General features: G+C 45.9%; 1 protein-coding gene and 2 pseudogenes across 2 annotated transcripts in view; 2 read left to right on the plus strand and 1 right to left on the minus strand.

Annotated features, from left to right (window-relative positions):
* The window catches only part of LOC149362389 (uncharacterized), a 139,593-nt pseudogene that overhangs the window by 48,139 nt on the left and 68,988 nt on the right, over window positions 1-22,466 (plus strand). The window lies entirely within an intron of this gene.
* LOC149362392 (uncharacterized) lies at window positions 1,938-17,143 on the plus strand (annotated as a pseudogene).
* LOC149362393 (uncharacterized) lies at window positions 3,889-21,396 on the minus strand. Its single transcript, XM_089568290.1, has 5 exons — window positions 20,574-21,396; window positions 19,439-19,525; window positions 16,439-16,594; window positions 15,606-15,670; window positions 3,889-4,233 (listed from the first exon to the last, which is right to left on the minus strand). The coding sequence occupies exons 1-5, from the start codon at window positions 21,379-21,381 to the stop codon at window positions 3,889-3,891; spliced, it is 1,461 nt and encodes a 486-aa protein (XP_089424416.1). The 5' UTR covers window positions 21,382-21,396.

Genomic DNA, 22,466 nt, shown 5'->3' on the forward strand with positions numbered 1-22,466 from the left:
AGGTCTGCATATGAAGTAAGTTGGCCATTATTGCAACTAAGGAAAACATAGCCAGATTTTTTTCTTAATTTTTGTTTTGGTGAATGGAAATACGTGGTGTAATAATTTTTCACCTCAAAAATAATTGCTTGGAAGGTAGAATAAAAGATAATCACGTGCTGTTGGTAGGAGCTCAGCCCATGGCCTCCTTAAGCTGGAACCGCATGGAGCGTTTATCGCACGTGAAAAACGCGACGCGCGGCAAACGCCCGCGTTGCCGCCGACGCATGAGCACCCGCACGAGAAAAATGAAGGCCGCGTTTTTACGGGTTGCCAGACCACACAACTGCCAACAAGGTGAATTATCTGTTACCGCATATATAATATGCCCTTTAAATTACAGGACACTACAATAAAAACAATCTTCATGTAATTATACCTCGTTAAAGGTTGTCTTGTGCATGTTGGCCGAACACTACATGCGAACGAACACGATGCGTGAATGCACGTGGCTCTTTGGACGTGCTCAACAGTAAAGCCAGCTCCTCCGAGGAAAGAGCAAAGTTCCCCCAAAAAGGTACCGCCGAGATGCGCGGAGAGCAGAGCCATCTGTTGGCAAACCGAAAAACCAAAATGACACGTTCATGATGTAAACAGCGCGAACTACAAGGGACAAGAAAAGAAGGGACACAGGACGAGCGCTGACTCACAACTAAAAGGTTTATTCACTGAAACCTTCTTATATGAAAAAACAATCAAAGGGAAGAAACAACACAAAAAATTAAAAACCATGAAACGCACATTCGTCAGGTGCTCCCGAGAAAATTCATCCCCCTATCGCAAAGGAAAACAGATGGTTTGCTGACGCAATTCAGTTGATCCCCTGCGATGTGAAAAGCCTCGACAACTTCTCGTGTCGTCTGATCACTGTGGGTGTATAGTACACGTGTTTGATTGAATAACGCAGTGCATTTTTTCTTTCTTTTTCTTTTTCATGACTTTACATTCTAGACAATGTTTGACCAAATGTGAAAGGTCATCACCAATGTTTAAGTTGTTCCTGTGCTGTTTACATCATGAATATCTACCAACTCGCCCAACTGAACGTTTTGCTAAAATGACACGTGCCTGCACGCTGATTGGTGGACGCCGGCTGTGACGTCAGTGGACGCACAGCGCGAGACGTTTTTTTCTACAAGCGTAGAACCACGCGGCGGCGCGATTTCGTGTTGGATTATGCTGAGCACGCGTCAGAATGACGCGCGCGTCCCACCATCCGCGCGGCAATCGCGCCCAAAAACGTGCCATGCGGTTCCAGCTTTATTCAGCGAATGTCACGGGAAATGTTTGCTTGTCTTCTTGTGCTCTGTGAGGCATTTATAAAAATGAAGATGTGATTAGCACTCAGACACAGCGGCTTGCTCATGGTTCCAAAAACAATTTTGGATGATAACAGAATTCTGTTTTGTATTGCAATAACATAAATTCATCCCTGAAAATGATTTGCTTCTATGGAGATTTCTAATCCATTCCACAAAATGGACCGGAGTTTGTATTGACAAGTCTTTTTGGAGGGCAGTAAAAGCCATGAAAAATTTTTTTTAAAACCAATCATTTGTCGTTTCAGATGCTAGGAATCCGCTTCTTTCATTCTCCACGATGTGCCTGTCACCAATTCTCCGTACAGACACTCTTTAGGCACCTGCGCACTGCCCATGGCCATGAGTCAAATGGGGTGTGTGGCTTGAGTGGCTGCATGCAAACGTTTCGCCACTTGTTTTCCTACAAGAAGCGTGTATACCGAAAACATGCTTCTTGCTTGGGAGGAATATGCTCCCGTGGCATTGTGCAGGCGGTGATGGCACGAAGTGGTACAAATGCAGCACCTGATGTGCCTCCAGATCATGAAGAACCCTTAGATGGGCAGGCTGAACAACGTGACTCCAGTTTGACTTTGGTTATCAACTGGCAAAGCAACTTTTCAAGTGGAAGGAAGGCGGCTACCTGAATCCACTGTGCTTGAGTTAGCCAACGATATTGATTTCGTGGAAATGATTGCAGACCACCAGCGCACACAGCATCAAAACGGGCCAGCCATCGGCATAAAAGAAATTTGAAAGCAGCAACTTGACCAGCTGCGTACAAAATCTGGCCGAACAACCTATTGGAAGGCGCATTTTTCACTTGTTGAATCCCGTACGGTAGTGTTGCGTGGAAGCAACACCATAGAATACGTTCCCCTCTGGGAAGTGCTCAAGTGCATTCTTGAACGTTCAGAACTTTAAGATGAGTTCAGCATTGACTCCTGTACAGATGGTTACATGAATTCTGTATTTGATGGAAGTGCTTTTCAAAACCACGAGTATTTTGCAGGCAATACAAGTAAACTTTGCTTGCAATTGTACAGTGGTGAGTTCGAAGTGTGCAACTCGCTGGGCAGCAAGAGGGGAAAGCATAAAATGACAGCTGTCTACTCAGTGCTGAATTTTCATGCAAAGTTGTGGTCAGCACTGTCAGGTATTTACCTCATACTACTTTTCAAAGATACATATAGCCACTTATGGATTTTCTAAGAATCTTGAGCCATTCATCACAGATATCAGGATACTAGTAAATCGTGGCATAACTGTGAATGGAAACCTTGTAAAGGGATCTGGTCTTCATTTTCACTGGTGACAATTTATCTAGCCATAGAATTGGAGGCTTCAAATGTACATTCAGCCAAGGAAGAATTTGTAGGTACTGCATTGCTCTGCGGTCCGAAACTGACTACAAACATTTGGAAGGTGATTTTGTACTTCGCTCACCTCAAGGGCACACCACCACTTGAGTATGCTGAGCGCAGGGCTGCCGACTCTGCCATTGTGTGGGGTCAAGGAGCCATGTGCTCTTTCGTGCCCCGGCTTTGATCCGACACAACACCTTCCACCAGATATAATGCATGACCTGCATGAAGCAGTCCTACCATTTGCTCTGCAGCATATAATATCTTCATTAATTGAAAAACAGTTTTTTTCACTCGGTGATTTGAACAAAAGCATTTCACAATGGGTTTATGATCCACATGACATCCGCAACAAACCAGAGCCCATTGCTGAGCCTTATCTTCAAGGAAGAGCAGTTTTAAAGGGGTCGGCAACACAAGTATTTTGCCTCTTTCGCTACCTAACCTTTTTTGTCGTGGATAGCGTTCCTTCAGACAGTGCAGTTTGGCAGCTTTACCTACTTCTCCGAGAAGTCGTTGACATCGTCATGAGCCACAAAATTCCGGTTTCACATATTGCCTACTTGCAAAGAAAGATTCATTTTTTTTTTGTCTTGACTTTAAGGAATTGTTTCCATCAGCATCACGTCCGTGTAAAATGCGCTACCTTCTACAAGTGCCTCTTTATCCAAGTGACTTTAGTTGCGCTCAGCTGATGTGAGACTTCTTGATGCAAAAGCGATCGGATGCTCAGCACCCGTATCCTCACGGTGAGCCAGCACAGCCCCTACTCCTTGTGGTGATGCATCGCAAATCAGCACCAATGTTTTCCTAGGGTCGTAGTGTGCCAAAACCGCAGCAGACACCAGCAACTCCTTGCTTTCCCGAAACGCGCGTTCCTGGTCAGCACCCCACATCCACGGTGTCTTGGCTCCAAGTAGTTGATTCAGTGGATGAAGAACAGCAGGCAGATTTGGCAGGAATCGCCGGTAGAAATTTACCAGTCCCAAATAACTTTGCAGTGACTTCACACCGCTAGGCCTAGGGGCCTTCAGCACAGCCTCGGTCTTTTCAGGGTTAGGATGGAAACCAGCCGACGTGATAACGTGGCCCAGGTATTCCACTTTTGGATCCATGAAGGTGCACTTGTCAAGCTTCAGCTTCAGTCCGGCTTCCTTCAAGCGATGCAGTACTCGGCACAAGTTCTAAAGTTGATCCTTATCATTGCGCCCAGTCACCAGGACGTCATCTAAATACACGACCACGTGTGGTAGTCGGTGCATGAAGTTGTCCATCTCCCTCTGGAAAATCGACGGTGCTGACGTTAAGCCGAAAGGCAGGCGTGTGTATTGGTACAGCCCCCTTGGCGTGTTGACGGTCAGCAGTTTCGAGGACGCCTCGTCCAGCAAGTAGGCATCTTTGAGGCCCAGCTTGGAGAACTTCTCACCCCCACTCAGTCTGGCGAATAGATCCTCAACACGCGGTATCGGATAGTTCTCCGACACAGTCAGAGGGTTCACCGTGACCTTGAAGTCACCACAGATTCGAATCTGTCCGTTGCACTTGACAATAGGCACAGTGGGTGCAGCCTATTCTGATGCTCCATACGGAGCAGCTCCTCGTTAACACGATCGATCATCGCGAACGGTACAGATCGAGGCTTGAAAAACCTAGGCTTGGCATTGTCTTGAATGGTGATCTTTGCAGCCACGTCTTTGAGAGTTACTAGTTTGTCATCAAAAACACAGGAGTACGCAGCCAGTACATCTTTAAGCGACGACACAGCATTGAGCTCTCTTGCATTGCATAATTCCAAGCCAAGACCCTTCATCCAACCGCGCCCCATGAGGGACGGCAACCACCAGAAACAACGTACAACACCTCCTTGCACTTCCGGTAATCGTGTATTTCATTTTACCAGCATCATGAATTTATAAATGGCATTTCTCTCTCACATCCATACACATACGGTATTGTGTGTCTTTATTGTGAATATTTTCAAAAATTTTTTCGCCTTAACCGCTAGCTCATTTGTGGTGAAACTGCACACAGAGCATGCATATTATGGTAACTTTTGTATTGTAGCAACTTTAACAACGGTACTTACTTAGTTGAGCCGTGCATGATGCAAAAGCATAATCGTCTGCGAAGAGATCGGTGAACCAGAACCCGTAAATGCAACACAATGACAAGCAACTTACAGCAGCCTTGGAGTCATCATGTGTTCGGTGGCTTGCCACAAAGGACCGCCATGGGGCCGATGGACAATTGGCTTACTAACGGGTCAATTGCTGCTCTTTGGGAAGGGACATTGTCAGTTTAAATCCTCATGTAGTGGCACCATTCATCTGCAAAAAGAGAGGTAAACTCATTTCAGAATGCCCACACATTCAAGTGAATTTCAATACTAGGAATGTCCTAATGAAATGCTGGCAGTTGCTGAAGCGAAGAATTTACAGTACCACAATATTCTGGTTTGAATACACATTAAGTGACATGGTCAGTGTCCTGTTTAAAACAAATGTCTCTTTTCTGCGTTCAGGTTGTCGCAGGTTGTGACCATCTTCGAAGTTGCCGACAAAGTGATAAAGATTGGGGTGTTTAGGGGTTAGGGGCTGTTTCTTAAGAACAGAAGTGTTTTAGAATAATCACAGCCATGTCTTTTCTGTAGGCCTTATTGTAGCTGCCATTTCCTTCTGCTCATATTTGTAACCACAATGCCCTCTGATTTTATTGCTATTTGATCTGGGCAATTTTCCTGAAACTAAAAGCTTGCTGCTCTCAAGACACACATTCTGCGTAGTTCCTCTTGTTGTGAACAATTCTTGCCATTGCAGCTCGCCTTTTACATGTTTTTGTTCTCTGCTCTTCAAGTGTTTATAGTGCCAATATCCTTCCATTCTCTGTGCACAGTAACGAGCCTGTTCTTAGAGCCTTTGCAAGAGCACTTTCACTACCTCCTTTCCGCACTTATGAGCCTAGATATGGCGCTAGATAAGCCCAATCTAGGGTGGGACTTCCCATAGCACTATTTCTAGCTCATGAGTGTTTTGTGTTTTCTTTCCATGCTCATGGAGATCAGATGTGTGTGGCATATGTCTCTGTGAATAATCACGATCGATTACCTTGTAGCACTGGCAGGGACCGGCCATTCGTTCAATTATGTGACATGAGCTCATTAGAGGCAAAACGCTTTCAGGACATATGCTGCTGTGATAAAGCAAAAAGAGCAATTGGTGCTCGTGTAAGAAAGTTAGGGTGAGATGCTACTCAAAGACACTTTTTCCGAAATTCACGACCTAGAGCAATGGATCTCCAACTGTTAGCATAAAGCAAACAAGGGAAGGGGAATGAGGGGCTCGTTATAAATATGAAAGAAGCCAACAGCCACAGAAACCAAGGTGCAGAGGGGATTTTTTTTGAAATTTATTTATTTAATTTGTGGTGCTGATCAGTTTAGAATATTGCTGAATATGTTATTATTTCATGCTAATTGATTAGAAAAGCAGAAGAAAAACAACCACATGCCGCCGGTGGGATCCGAACCCACGACCTCCGAATTACGCGTCCGGTGCTCTACCTCTGAGCTACGGCGACGGCTGTCAAATCTTCTGCTTTCGGGGGTATTTATGTTTACAAGTAACCTAACCTTGAGAGTGTTCATCAGCGCCACCCACGTTCATAAGCGGCGGACGTGGAACGTCCTGAGTTACCGCAGGTGTGACGTAGAACGTCATCGAACGAAGAGGGTGGAAGCTGCGTGAGAACCCTTTTAACAGTTTTGAGAAACTGTTAGCATAGTTTGTTATGCTGATTTCAAATATTCAGTTAGCTTTATTGCGTTTTTTTTTTGTACCATGACCGTATGCCAAATATAGACCTTTTTGCCCTGGCTTTTTCTCGCATTAAACTTGTATAAATACATGCCATTGATGGCGCTTTTTTCTCCATATAAACGTAGAGCACTGAAAAGTAATTGTAAAGCACATATGAAACATGCTAATACATGTGAAAAATTGGAATGTGGCAATTTATTTCTGAATATGTGCCCAGTATCGATATTTAAAGGAGATGATCGTACTTCTCACACCTGAGAGAAAATACTTGAAAGATTTCATATGTGAGCATCTGAAGTACCGAGAACAAGATGGGCGAACTAAAAAAGTTTCTAAAAATTGCATTTTGAGAAAGACACATTTTAAAGTTAGAATAACAAGTTTATTTACAAAACAGGGTTTGCTTCCTAATGAAACTTTGACACAAGGGGGGCTTATTGTTCACTGCCACTAGAAACTTCCTGTACTATAAGTTTGTTCCTCTCGCGGTCTTTTTGAGCCGATTCTTTGACACATATTTGTTTTTTTTTTTTGTTTTTTTTCTCAGTGTATGGTGATGCACTTTTGGTTCCGCTGTCAATTTGCTGGACATTTTTTCTGCCGTGTGCCTTTCTGGACATGCTAAGTGCAACCAAACTTTGAGGTGGACTCACACTCAGCTCTTCAAGGACACACACAAAGCTGATGGTCTTTTATTCAGTTTTGAGAGTTAGCAAGCCGAAAATCGCCTTTCACATTAGAGGCATCCCTGGTCTGGGATGCCACAGGATAAAGCCGCCGCCCCCACCCGTTGGACTAGAGACCTTTGAGACTCCAGCCCCGAGCAGTTGGATAGGGCTGCCACCTTTGCCTCTCTAGTGGGGGAAGGGAGTCTTCTGACATGCCCACACAGTGTGAAAGTTATCGCAAACTTCCCCACAGTATGGACACCGCCCGCCGAATTGAGGGTCAAAATGTTTGGTGATTGCGGGACACATTAGGGTATTGGTCTGCAATCTTCGCAGTATACATTCGCCAGCTTTGCTCAGCTTCCTTTCGGGAGCCGGGAGCAAGCGGTGACGTTCGCAGCAGTAGTTAAGGTTTTTGCGGAACCACAGAAGCATTTGCCTAACGTGCTTTGAGTGAAAAGAGCTGGGTGAGGTGCCAAAGCTAAAGAAGTTTTACTAACGCAACCATTCGATTTTCTGGTGATGTGGAATGCTTCAGCGACTTCTCTGGTAGTCTTGTCGATGTGAAAAAATTTTGTTTTGTGTCGTCAAAGAATGGCACCCATTTACACACACTCCAATGACTTGCCGGGTTCGTGTCTTTTTTCTGCAATGAATTGGCATGCTCCATAAGTCTAATATTAATGCAACGGCCTGTCTGGCCTATGTAAGTACAACCACATGATAAAGGAATTTGGTATACAACCCCCGTCTTGCAATTAACGAACTTGCTATCGCTTTTCATTTTCATTGAGGTGCAATATGGCAAGCTGTGTTCATCAAATGGACAATCAGCGGGCCAAAAGAAGCTATAAAAAACTGAGCATTACACAAAGCAAATTTAACCTCTCAGACAAGACACTTGGTGTGTGCACCACTGAATTCCAAGCAGAGTGGATCGTGTCAGCTAGGAACAACTGAAGACATAATGTCTGGTTCTCCCCCGACAACTGCGAAATGTCCTTCAGCAGTCCTGCATTGGTTACAGTGGCACAGAGCTTCTAGTGCACAACTGTTCCTGCAAACATAACAGCAAGGAGTATAACATATCAGTGATGCTATGGGTATGGAAAACTGCTTAGTTCCATTTTCATTTCAGCTCCCTGGAAGCATAAGTGTTTAAGTCTGTAATGGTGTGCTGAAGAAAATGGCTCAAATACCTTGAACAATATGGAATACATGAAAGAATTTTAATTTATTGATATATACCTTACAGGTCTCCAGGGAGGCATTCAGTAAGGGGCTAAATTCAAATATATGTATATATAAAGCAGTGCGTGTAAAAACAATATCAAACTCTGTGAGTACAAACACTCAAGTTCAAATAACTGATTGCAATTCTCACAATGAGACAAAAGGCACGCAGAAAGATACAATGGATCGTGAAACAAAATAAGTAAAAAATAAGCATGCATAAAAGTAACAGCACAAAAACACGAGCAGATCTGCGGAAAAAGCAGAGAAGTTAATTATCGCACGGGAAATTTTAAAAAAAGGGGCACGACTCATAGCTACAGAAGTAAACATGCTAGGTGTTATCAATAAAATGTCTGACTAGATGATCATGAAATGTATTGTGGTTGCACTGTGGGGCAGTGCAGTTTGGAGGACCATTCTACATGCTTCTAACACGTGGAAAAATTGAAGGCGTCGGCACTGCCATAAATGTGTGTGTAGCTGAAGTTATTGTGCAATCTGCTTGTTGAATATAACTGCTGTTTTGTAGGTGCGATAATATTGACCGAGTTGTGTGGATTAATTTGTGAAACAGATAAAAGGGCAATGTCTCGACGGATTCTTAATGGATGGAGTGAAAGGTCTAGCGTTATTTGGGTTACGCTTGATTGATAACTAATTCCATGAAATAAAGCGACTAGCCCTATTTTTCACTGCTTCTAACATGTTCATTAAGTATTTCCGATGAGGAGACCAAATGGAAGAAGCGTACTCAAGCTGAGTTATAACTGCTGTTAAATAGGATAGGAGCATAATCTAATGATCTTGGAGTATAACCAGAAATGGTAGTTTTGTGATCAGGCTACGAGAGACTTGGTTTGAGGTGAACGCCTAAGTATTTATATTGAGTAGCCCGCGTGAACCCTAGCAGAATTTTTGCTAATTCCGCTCAGCGCCTCCTATATTTTTTAATGCCCGTCAGACCGGGTGCCAAACAATGGGAGCTCGTGAGCCGCCGCGCTTCACACGCTGGCCACAGGTTGGCGCTGCTATCTGACACTATCGCCAGGCCGGCCAGGCTGTGCTCTTCGCTCGCGCAGCATGCGTGCAGCGCTCTCAGAGGATCGCGCTAGTGCAATGATGCTCGGTGCTGCACTTTTCTGTTTATCGAAAACGATAAGTAGCGGTTATTCTTTTCGTCATGGCAGTTGAGTGGTTATGGCAGTTGCTGACCAAAAAGACGCGAGACCAAATCCCGAAAATGCGGCGGTAACAGTTTGATGGAGGCGAAATGCAAAAGCGCCCATGAACTGTGCAACATCATTGCACATAAGAGAACACAGATGCCTGAAATCATTCCGGAGTCCATAAATACGGAATCTCTTTCTCTCATTACCTCTCTGAATCCTCTCAACAATGGCACGGTTCAGATTTTTCACTGAGGGGGACAGTTACTACATCTTAACTTGTGTTACGAAGTGCCAGTACTCGACTATTTCTGTATCAAGTAAGAAATCGGGTTTTACGATATGAGAAGGCCTGTTAAGAACAGATTTGAATGCATGGACAAGGGAATAGCATATATTTTCCACATTGGAGCAATTCATAGAACAAAAACAAAAGTACTCTGCACACTACAGTTTCAGAACTTTATGCGACAGTGGTTTTTTCGTGTACATTTTCATCACAGAGTTCTTATCTGTAATATTCATTGCATGATTCGTGAGCAATGGCTTTATGAACTTGCGGCACAAAAGTTCCAGGAACTGCTTCCTGTGACCTGCAGCTTCGTTTTTGCAGTGCAAAGCAGGGTTGTCCATCAAAATGCCAACAGCGCGCTCCACACTGGATTCCAGAGATTTTTCTGATGTACAGAACAATGTCGACAAACCTTTTGAGACTCAACAACACAGTAATTAGCTTTCTTGTTGGGTACTTCAATGCCCCCCTATCCTCATACGCTATAAGTCCATCCACAGGTGCATTTCCTTTTGGTTTTTCGACAGTGTCAGCGCAGTCTTGGCAGCTCAGTTGTTCCGTCATGACACGGGCTATATACCCTCCAATCAGAGCTATGCTTGCGATCTCTGGGTTGGGAAGCCACTGCTTTGGACAGGTGCAGACCTCTCGCAGCCGATTTTCGGCCGCTGGTGAAAAAAATGGCTTCTCCAGGCGGTTGACGTTCTGGGTGCTTGAGCCTGAAACTGCTCTGGCAGCACAAAACGATGTCGACGCATTGACATTGCTTCCGATTGATGTAGAAACAATACCAGTCTTCAACATCTTTTCCAGGCCACTGAGCACACTTCTCATGTCCATTGTGTCGTTGCATCCGGCTGTCCTTCGAAGAAGACCGAACAACGCCTTGATGGGGTCACTAGAAAATTTTCTCGTGAGGATGAAAATGAATTTTTTTTCTTTTAGAAGAAATTGAATGCACATGACATTAGATACTGCTGTACGAACAAGTGCATGATACGTTTCTTTGCTCAAAAAATTATCCGGGTGACTTGCATCTTTTAGAGTCTTGAAGTATGCAACGAAGTATGCAAGTATGTCTTCCAACCTCTGCAACCTTGAATCATTCGGGTCACTAAAATGTCGAGTGTCTGGGTCATTCTTGTGAATATATTGCTGGGTGTTACTTACATCCATGAGGACAAACCATCTGTGCACTGCTATTATGAATTCTACAGTGGAACTCACTGAGTATGCAAGGAAGGTGTCTTCCAACCACTGCAACCTTGAATAATCCGGGTCACTAAAATGTCGAGTGTCTGGGTCATTCTTGTGAATGTATTGCTGGGTGTTACTTACATCCATGAGGACAAACCATCTGTGCACTGGTATCATGAATTCTGCAGTGGGACTCACTGTTTGAAACATAACACCGCATGTATGTCCAGCTTGATCCTTCATGTACTGCACTGCTGCAGTCACAGGGGATGAGAAAATCTGCACGGCGTGCCTGCAATTCATTTTCTCCAGATTTGAAGGATAAAGGTGTTTACGTGTCAAAAATCTTACTGGTTTCACTGTGGATCCACTCTGCATTTTGTAGAGTTCTTTCAAAGGTGCTGATGAAATTTCTTCCCACCTATACACTTCGCAAGAAACTGCGATCTTATATTCTTTAAGATATGGCACTGATCAAATGCCAAGAAGAGCTGTCTAAAAGGGTCAGCTGGGTGTGGAGCTGATATCTGCATCTGCCCTTTGCACAAAATGTCCATTGCTGCAACATTAATTTTACGGTTGTCGGCCACAAGACGAACAATCTCAAACCCTAGTTGTTCAGTTTTCTTCACAACATGTGTGATGACCGTAGCGAGGTCTGATCCCGTGCAGCATTTCGTGAAAAAATAACCGACTGGAATTTTAAAATGCGCAGCTAGGCCGCACAGCAGGAAACACAGCTGCGAGTTTGCCAGGTGGTCATTTTTGTCACTTGTTCCATATTGACATTCCCGATGAATGCATCACGCTGCTTATTGTATTCTAACCTCTGCCTTATGCGCATCTCGTCGACAAGCTGCACATTTTTGACTGCTCTGCAGGCAAGTTTGCCAGCTCTGCTTCAAGCCTTAAACGCACCAAAGGGCTGAAACCAACGTCACCAGTTGACGTACCTGTATACTTGTGCGAAGTATTCCTGCATGGCAAACGCAGCAGCCCTTCAGAACGGATGTATTCATAGGCTTTGGTGGATAGGTTCCTGAGAACAATGCAATACCTTACAGTTGTCTCGCCCCATGTTGCTCTCTTCTTGGTATAGCTTTTCACCTGATCCACAATAAACGCAGCTTTCTCACTTTTCTGCTTGGCGTCTGCAGTGACATCCAGGAAAGAGCTCACATTACAATCCTCTTTCAATTTCCGCAGCTCCTCTTTATATTTGTCGACTGTATGCCTCAGTCTTGCGACCTGGAGACGAAGAGCACGCTCCTTTTCTTTGCATCTCTTGTGACACAAAAAACTGTTGGCGCTCATTCTGGCCGATTCTGTCTGCGTGCCGAACGCCCGCCTTGCGAACACAAATGGCTGGAGAGAAGCCGGTGTTGTGTGCTCCTCGCCGATGGTGACATTCAAGCTGGGGACAAGCCGCGGCGAGCGAAGCTGGGGCTGCGGTGTCACGAAATGGCGTGCTACTTGGCTCCGCGACCGCTGTTGAGATGTCTTCAGGCTCCGCAACGCTGTCAACGGGTCTTAAGCCACTCGCATCAGCCAATAGTGTCGTTTTGCGTCTTTTCTTTGCAGAGCAGCCGTTGGTGTTTAGCCCCGAAGCGCGCTTGCGACTGCTTGGGTCACTGCGCACTATCGAAGGTGCAGGCTGTTTGTAAGATGGATAGCAGGGAAACACACTTGGTACTGCTCCCTTCTTTAACTGGCGGATTTTAGTATTGTCTTTAAAATCCGAGATCTTGAAGTGCTTGCTGTACACAACTAAATAGTTCGATGTAAAATTTGGCTCCCAATCCTTACGTGAAATCACCTTGATCCACTGTGGTCGCAACTCGAGGCCAGCCGGGATCTCGTGAAAGGATATCCCTGGATCTTTCTTCCTGGCACTTGATGTACACATCGGCACGCAGCAATACCGCATGGTGAACGCGGTCGATGAAAAGCACCAAAGTCGAAAAGTGGACGTTTCTCGTGCATGGAGAGAGCTTGCCCATCCAGCGACGCCTTGATTAGCAGCGCGAGAAGGCAGCGAAGCGGGACGGCCGCCGACAGCGTAGTGTCAGCCAGAAGCGCCGCGGGTGGCGAAATCAGGCGAACGGGAGAGAGTGACAGGAGAGCACCCGCGGGGCGGCAGGGAGCCTTTCTGCCGGCCATTGACAAAATATAGGAGGCGCTGCTCTGCTGCATGTGACAAAAAAAAAAAAAAAAGATTGCACAGCAGTGTTCTGATTTCTGCCTGTGAATCAAACTAAAGAAATAAGAGGCATCACTGTCACAGCCCTTCGGAAACATTTTTTACAGCTTTTCGAGTAAAACCTTCCTGTACAAAGAAAATGTTCAGTGCTAAAATCTGTACTTGTTTAAGCCATTCCTATGGGACAGCTTCTTGTGTAGGCAGTGATGATGTGATCTTTCGTTACCAACCCAGATGGTCCTAACATGTCTTGTTAAAGTACTTCTTGCTGGGCAGTTGGTTCATGGTTTTTAAATTGACAACAAATGCCTTGTTAGGCTTGTTGATGCAATTAGAGGTGCAATGAGTACGTTTATTGCTGACGAACTTAATATGTATGGTGGCAAATGCTTCTTTTGTCTACTCAAGCATAAACAGAAGAACCTTAATTATTTGCTCAGCCTAACATTTGTGGATAGTAGAAACATGGAAGCATGCTCCAAATTATTCTGTCATCCCCTTTATATGTCCCAGTAGTACAATAAATAAAGAAAAACGACTCGCTTCACAAAATAAAGAAAAATAACTCACTTTACAGGTAATGCACCCAACGTTTGGCTCGTGAGATCGTTATGCAGATTATAGCTTAACTAAACGCGTTTAGCCATGAAGGAGCAGCACAACAAGATTATTGTCCCACCGATAAGTTCAGGCGTTCAGTAGAAATGAGTCACTTGCAAATCTGCGTTGCTGATTAAGTTGAATTTAAAGTTGCGTGATGGCGAACAAGATAGAATGAAATCTACCAAGGCTTTCTAAGTACAGTATCTGCACATTTGGGGTTTCCGGAAAATCATTAGCTGACTTTTCCAGATGCTCAGTTGGAGAGTAACATCACCATCAGGCAGGGCAACACAGAAGTAAAGGTTGTTGCAGTGCGCTAGATCCACCCATGCTGTACTTTGAAGCCAGTCATTTTCGAGTCTCCAGTTTTGAGAGCTCTGGACATTTAAGTAATGAATAATGTTGAGCAAAGCAAAGCAAAGATCTACGACATTCAATACAGATGAACCTCGTGTCTTGCCAAAAGCTTTGACGAAGCCTCACCTTTTGCTTATGAATGTGCACCAAATGATAACAAACCAAATTGTCAAAAGCTACAACTGAAACAGCATTTTGACACATAAAAAAAAAAGTAACAATTGAATAATAGTGCTTTCTTGATTCTGTCTAGACAGCAACTATTAATGCTGATCACAAAGAGTTGCGGAGTGTATTCACTGTGGCAAAAGCTTCACACAGAGGGGCACCCTGAAAGAGCATGTTCCCATCCACTTGGCTGAGAAGCCGTTCCGATGTCATCTATGTCCCATATCCTTTGCCCAGAAGGCAGGCCTACGTAAGCATGTGCGATCTCATGAGAAGGGAACTCTGTAGTATTTTTTTTTTAACGAGTAAGTTTTCACGGAGGCTGTGTCTTAAGTTCTCTTAGTGCACAGTGTATTCATCTAAAGGCATCTGCTATTGAAATATGTTGCAGGGTGTTCTGCTAGCATTTATTGTAGAAGTTATTATCACCGTCATACATTTCTGCGATTGCGAATTTCAGCCGCGACGAGGTCATGTTCTTCAAAAATAATTTTGCGTGCAAACCTTTTGACAGCATGCCAGCTATCTAGTTAGTGTTTGATGGCCACTTCATTTTCTCACATATATTTTCTTATATGCCTGGATGCCTATCAGTAGTTAGTACAACTATGAGGCCCATGCTTTGCAGGTCTTCCAGTCCTTGCATGAAGCCTGCCCATTCTATATGTGGACTCGTCGTCACTTCTGGGGACTTCAGCATGCAACAGATAAACTTCATCCTCTAACTTATGAAAGAGCACAGGATTATAACGGCAGCAACAGTTTGCAACTCATGTTATTAAAATAGAGTTTCTTACCTCTCTAACTTGCACTTCTACAAAATAAATCACCTCAGCTGTTTCAGCAACCGTGAAGGTGTGAGATACATACTTTGTCAAGTGTTGAGGCGAATTGCACCTTCCATCTTCAAGCACATGGAAGCTGTGGCCACCTTATGCTTTGATAAGGGAAGCATGTTCCATTGTCTATGCCTACACATGTCACTAAGTTCCAGCTGTGTCTGGTTTACATCCGCATTCTAGTTGCCTTCTTTATAGATGGCAGGAAACAGTCCTTCTGGTGCAGTTGTCTGTACCGACACTTTAATAACAATGGATGCCAGGAGGCGCAAGACCTTTGATGCTCTGACACCCTCTAAGTAGGGTATCTCCAGGCAGCAGAATGTTAGGAAACTGCCATGCCATTGCTAGAAGGCTTACTGTGCCATTTCTCCTGATGTTCAAGGTCACAGTTGTGCCGTAAACTGCGTTTGAATGCTGCTGTTCTGAATACACACCCCACAAATCTTCAGCACTGGCACCAAGACACTTTCAGAAGCGACTTTTTTTTTTTTTTCACACAGCAGTGTGAATAGTAGATTCCTGAAAAAAAAATTTTTGCTACTTAGAGAAAAAGGCACTGCCATTTCAGTAGTTGCAAATGTATGTCCAGTTCTGTGCTGTGAACATATGCTGGCTTGTAGCTGCAGTATTTTGAGATAAACTGGACTCTCATCGAAGGTTGCCGGAGGGACTCGATTGCATCTCTGTTTTTGGAATGATGAGGTGTGACACTTTCGTGGGAGCTGCACAAAAAGTAGGAGACTCCAGACTCTGTCCTCTGCTACAAAAGCTCTCCCGCACTATCTTTTGGGCACGTCAAAGACACTCTGAATGCTGAGGCTTCTTTTGGAAAAGAAACTGGCCGTCCTGAGTCCCTAAAAAAAGAAGAATACGGTAGGTTATTCTCTGTAGTCATCATTGAAGAGGTCGTTTGAAATGTTTAGAAAAAAAAAAGAAAGGCATGCAGCAGAAACAAATGAAACCTTGGTAAGGAGAGGTGTCGCACATTGCAACTCACTTGCAAGGTGCTTCTTCAGATGATAATGGAAGCATTTGGGAGGCATTCCTGTGATCTTCATGTGGTTCTCCTTAAAACAAAATATTTGTTTAGTTCAGACCTGCTATAACTGTAGTACTGAAGGATTATGGCAGAATCATATTTGGTAGTTTTAGCTAGTGATAGTTCTCTTCCCAATCCTTCCTTCACTTACCGTTGATGAGCTTCAGCAGCTGTGGTGTCTGTGGAAACTTCTGCATTTGCTCCCAACTAAGGGCTCTCGTGGCCACTCTGAAAAACACTGCTGGCAGCTTTTTGAGGAGCGAAGATTTTCTGAACACCCTCGAGTCATGGACCTTGCTTGAGCAACCTACACAAGTGTCAACAAACCGATGATTCTTATCACAGACCGCCTGCAGCATCAGTGATAAGTAGTGGTGTCTCGTGCATTTGGTTGCTGCTTTGTTACTGGGGCACTGAATTTCCACATAAGATCCACGTAAGCTGGGAACTCCAGATACCTGGGGAAAAAGAAAGTAAATGGCAACATTGCACAAACGTTGCACAAACATTGCAAAAGGTGTTGCATGACTAGTCATGTAGCGCCTTTTTTACTATAGAACACAGGAAATACCACACCAAACGAATAATGGCTGCAGAGAAGAACGCAACTGCTATCTATGGCTATGCCCCCATTTCCCCTATACCATAAATAGGCCTTCGTGCCAGCCCCATTTTGTAATAAAGAATTAATTAAAATCACGCAGTACATATAAATGACCTACCGTTTTTTTTTGTGTGTGTGTTTGTGTGTGTGTAGCTGCCGTGGCTATTCCCCACTTTTGTTATCCCATAAATAGGTCTTCATGCCTGCCCAATTTTGTAATACTGAATTTATCCAACTCATGCCATGCATACAAATGGCCTAGTGTGTGTGGGGGGGGGGGAGGTGGCGGGGGGGGGGGGGAGGGGGTGTGCCAAGGGCCAAGGAATGGCAGACAGACTTATTCAGTATGCAATTAGAAGATCTTTCCTTGATTCGTGACCAGACAGTGTTGTTTTCACCAACCATCACAGCAGCTCTGTCAAAGACAATTCCAACACAATCCGATAGGCACATCTCATACTTACAAAGTCAACCTTCGACAACATGAAAAAGTGCCTCACCAGTAGACTGAACTACTGGATAAAGTCCCAGGAAGGCAGTTGGAACTTTTCTTGATTTCTCACTGAAATATCGTGCTCACATTGCGAACAGCTTCTCAACCACAACGTCTGTGGTCTCATCAAGCTTCAGAGTGAACTTTTTGCCTTTGATGTCAGCCTTAACTTCGTCTTTAAGTGAGGGGGGGGGGACAAGACGGAGTTAAGATCAAAGCTGTGCATTTTGTGCAATGAAGACGCAGGTGCTCAAGAGTGCTTCCTTTGCCATTTTTTTTTATCACTTCCCTTAAGTGGTCAATCGCCAATGTAGGGCAGTGGCAGCAAGTTGCAAGAGCTTACTTCAACTCTACACATTTCAGATCATCTGACAGGTCCGGCTGCTTCCTTGGAGAATTCAGTGTCTTAGAAAGTGATGCAGACGTCATAACTGCTTTGTGCTGAGCCCCCTGTGCATGTTTGGTTAGTGTGCCGCGGTGTGGTTGCAGAGATTTTCGACATAACTTGCAGAATGGAAGCTTGGTGCCTTGTGATGTTACACTGGTCTGCCACGGGAATTCTTTTTCCCAGGATTCGAGGTAGTTCCTGTTGCCGTCATAGGACTTTCGCAGTAAATCCGCCTGCACGGTCTTGGCCTCCTGTGCTAAGGCCTCGAGGTTTGTAAAACCGCGGCCCCGCAGATACGGCTTGAAGTGTGGATGGCACTGCCTGATCACACGCGAGACCTGATCTCGGTCGGTTGCCGTTGAATCGGCCCTCTTGTACAGCTCCTGCATTGCGCGTACGCACTCGAGGAAGCTTTCCTCTGGGTGTTGGGTGCGCAACGCAAGCTCCTCCAGCATCTGGCGCTCATACTCAGGTGGCAAGAACTCGGCGCAGAAACGGTCTTTAAAGCCCGCCATTGACTGTAAGGTCGGCTGGCAGCGCCTCCATCGTGCTGCGCTCTCGATGAGTGCTACAGGCAGGACCTGCCCTAGCATCACGTCATCTGGGACGCCCAGAGCCGTCTGGTAGTCCTCGAGTTGTTCTAAAAACTCAACTGATTTCGCATCCGTGTACCCGGAAAAGGAGCGGACCTCCATATTTATCCGCGGGCGCGATGCTGTCGCCGATGCCACCGATGCTGCGGCCTTGTTGGCGCCAGCCGCTGAACCGTGCTGACGGGCTAATGCGGCAAATATTTCAGTCACCTGCCCTATTACGGCTGCCGCGTCAGGAATCTTCGCCGCGTTCCTCGCTTCACTCCTGGCTGCCCCGCCATCCAAAGCCGTGGCTGAAATATCCCTCTTGGGAGGCATAGTTTTCTCGAACTGGCGGGGGGAATGCGAGGATCTACCCTGCGTGCTACTTTTTTCAAGAAAGCTTGCGTCAGCTGTTCAGTCGCACCGGCTAACAGCTCATGACAACCCAGCGGACAAAGGCATTCATATACACAAACAATCTATCTACAAACACATGAAATATACAACAGAATACGCCTGAAAAACTACATAAACAACACAAAACCCCTAACAAATTTAAAACACTGCACACGTCGCTACCCCGCGAACATTCCGCCTGACCTGCTCCTTAACCCTAGCGGTCCGGCGTGGCTCCAAACAAAGAGCGCCTGCCACGAGTCTGGCTGCACGTCCCAAAATCGGCAGCGAAATCGTCCACAAGGTGCTAATTAAAGCCACATGTTGGGCGCCATTATTTGTGGGTGATTCCTCTGCGCGGGGATGCACAGGCAGTGACTCGAGGCAGGTCTTTGTAACAAAAAGGTTTAATCTCACATTCTGTTGTGGCAGGGGAGTCGGGCGTCGTTGGGGCAGCAGGGTCAGGTGGTCCTCGGGCAGGGCAGGTGTCAAGAGAGCCGGTGTCAAGAGACTGTGTCAAGAGACGGAGCCTCGGCACGACCTTCCTTAAGTAGGCTCCCCCGTGTAGCCTTGTTCCCCTCGACCCATCACTCGGGAGGAAGGGTTGTCGAGGCTACCCGCGACGAGCGGCGCGGGATTTGAGTGGTCCCGCGAGCGGACCCTACACGCTTCAGCAAATCACCTTTTTCGCCCACTGCCACGGTCCACCGAACCTGGCAACCACTTCCTTATGAACCCCTGTGCTTCCACCACATCCACCCCCATGTTCTCACAGATGGCATCTGCATAAGATAAGCGTACATTTTAGGCCAGCAGAAAAAGTTTGCTTGCTCACAGAAATCAAGATTATTTCACCAACAGAGAAAACAGAAAAGGCCAGAAGTACATGTTATTACACAAAGTGAGTCCCAAAATGAAAGGACTGCACAGTATCCAAATACAAATTGAGGAAGAAATCCACCTGAAAGCTCTTCTAACCAACTGTATGAAGCTGCTGCAACGTCACGGTCGACCACTTTGCACTACTAACATATGGGAGCGCAAATGGCTGGCAGGTACAAGGCACGACTGCGACCCGTGACATGACTGGTGTGAGGGGCTTTCTTTGAAAGGCATCTGCTGATTCCTTCCTCAGATGCACATGGATGAAAACTGCAGATGACATCCCCCATAAAAAATTACAGTAACAAAATATTCATCTGTTGTGAAAAAGAAAACTGGTAAAGTATCATATGAAAAAAAAAAGGAAAACAAAGTGCAGCAGAACATGTTGCATGTTCTTCCACTCATCTTTTAAATTTCAATTAAAAGTTACTGCATTCAGTAACAGCATACCTGTTGCCACCTTGCACAGCTTCAAGGCAATAAAGGACCTCTTCCTCTTGTGGCCATGGAGGCTGTACAACCTTTGTACAGCCACCCCCATGATGGCTGTCATCACATTGGTTGCCACCTCCCTCGGGCCCTTGCCCCCCCCCCCCCCCCCCCCCTCCCCCCGCCCCCCCCAGGCAGACCAGTTGCTTTCGCTGAAAAGAAACACCACAGGTGCACAAGCTATTAGGCATAAGCATCAATTATAATTTCATTTAGTTTTACAGAATCGAATAGCTAAGACAATTGTGTGACTACCTGTCAACGGCCCATGCGAGTACCTACAATGATAATGCATAATTTCTGTATGATACAATAGCTTGCCTAGTTGCTACCAGCAGAAAGCGCCAGACATCGAAGTCACGTACAAGGCGATGGGATGTGAGCCTTTGAAACGAAAAACTTATTTCCAAAAGCCGTGCAACATGAGAAATTCTAGTTTTTCCAAGCAAAACTGACAGAGAAGCCATATTTTGCTATTCAGTGACTCCACTGCATTCTGAGTTTTGCCCTGAACACAGCGGGCCAGCAGCTTCTCATCGGTAAGCCTCTTATATATGGGTAATATAGCTTTCCCCTGGGCTTTTGTGAGCAGGGGTGTGTGGGCTGGTGCAGCTTCACCTAAGGCTTCGGCACGCCTATGCTTGCACCAGGATGCTGGTCCATCTGGGCAATAATTATGGCTGCTCGCACCATCTGATGAGCAAGAATGAAAGTAGGAAGCCCAAATTGCCTGGTGCATTCCTTTCACACTGCCCCTGTTGCTCGTGATAGCAACCTGATAATAAGTCGTCAACCTCTGAATGGCAGGTTCCTTCAGCTTCTCCCCTCTTGGGAGTGGCTCTTTCAGCTTGCGAAGAGCAGTCCCAAGGCGCTTCGCCACATGATTGGTGGAGTCCTCTTTTTCAATATCCACGACACCACCATAAACATTTGCTTCTACAACTGCAGTGTAGGCTTTCGAGTCACCATCACTGAGAAATTTTTTAAACCGCAATGGTGTGTCGTAGGATTGGCTCCTTCGCCATATCCGCACTGCAGCTTCAGCTTCCATTGCATGGGACGAACAATCAACATTTCGTTCACAAACAGGGCCATGAAAAGCTTGCCAAATGTCTTCATTTGGCAGGGCCTTGTGTCTGCTGCACGGTAGGCAGAAGTTGGACAGGACTTCAAAGTCCAAACAAAGTCCAGCGTCAAGGGACACAACAGTTCCAATCCCATTGTGGCTTTTATGGCCTCGTTTGTGCCATGTGCCATCATACATAACGGCAATTTCATCGCCGCCTGCTTCACTCTGTGTGATCTGCCTGGACCGCGCAAGATTTTCGGACACGGCACTCATTGCCGCATCACGAACTTTCCGGGTGATCGCAGAAAATGACTTGTGGTGCATTGGCTTTTGCAGGCCAAGAACTGCAGAAAATCGAACTAACTGCTCGTAGCCCATCCCTACCGAGCGCGCTGCCACAACAGTTTTCACATTGACAGCGAAGGCATCGCGCGAGCTCCCGCTGTCATAGGCTCTGCTTGCCCTCGGTCCGTCGTTGCCTGCCACACTCGAGCTGGCCTTCCCGCCTGAAGAAACTCGCCGTGATGTGTATGTCGCTGAGAGAACACTTTCGGGGCACGCACTGTTCTTGCAGCGTAGCTCCAGGTACGACGCAAGTCCTTTGCGTTTGTCGGCCGATTCGCAGACGCGCATTTCCGACCGTCGGCACGTCGGACAAACCGCACCGCGTGCAAGAAGGCTCAATGCCGTCAGGTCCGTGATCACAGACGACTCCTCATCTTGCACTCTTTCTTTGTCGTCAAAGAGTCCAATCTTCTTTTGCGATGCACTGACGTATTCCAACGTCGCGTCGAACTCGCCGGATGAATCGGCGTCGCTGGCGCTAGGCCTCGCGGCCGCGGGTTCACTTGCCGTTTGGCGAGTCTTCACGGTCGATTTTCATCGCCGTCCTCTAAATTTATGCTTGGATGCATGCTTCACTGGCCGGTGACTACGCCTGCTACTGCCGCCTTCATCCATAACGAATATAAATATGAGAAATGAACGTCGTTTGGCTACGCAGCTCGAAGAGAGAATGGACCCAGCAAGTAGGCTTCGCCATACGAAGGTGCGCAGTGGCCAATGGCGATCCCCGATCCGCACCACGTGATTTAAAAACCAGTCACAGCTCTCGAAAAACTCGGCACGCGCATGCTTTTTATTATTATTTCTTGCACTCTAGCAGCCCGGGCAACCATGGTTATTGGAAGAAAGAGGCTGGCTTAGCTCCGCATGCGGCTGCCAGTGGCGAGCGGCCGTGAGTTGTCGGCCACGAGACGCTAGAAGACGGCGTACTTTCG

The sequence above is a fragment of the Amblyomma mixtum genome, chromosome 2 (genome assembly GCF_055824585.1).
Source record: "Amblyomma mixtum isolate Tamu chromosome 2, ASM5582458v1, whole genome shotgun sequence".
NCBI classification, from domain to species: Eukaryota; Metazoa; Arthropoda; class Arachnida; order Ixodida; family Ixodidae; genus Amblyomma; species Amblyomma mixtum.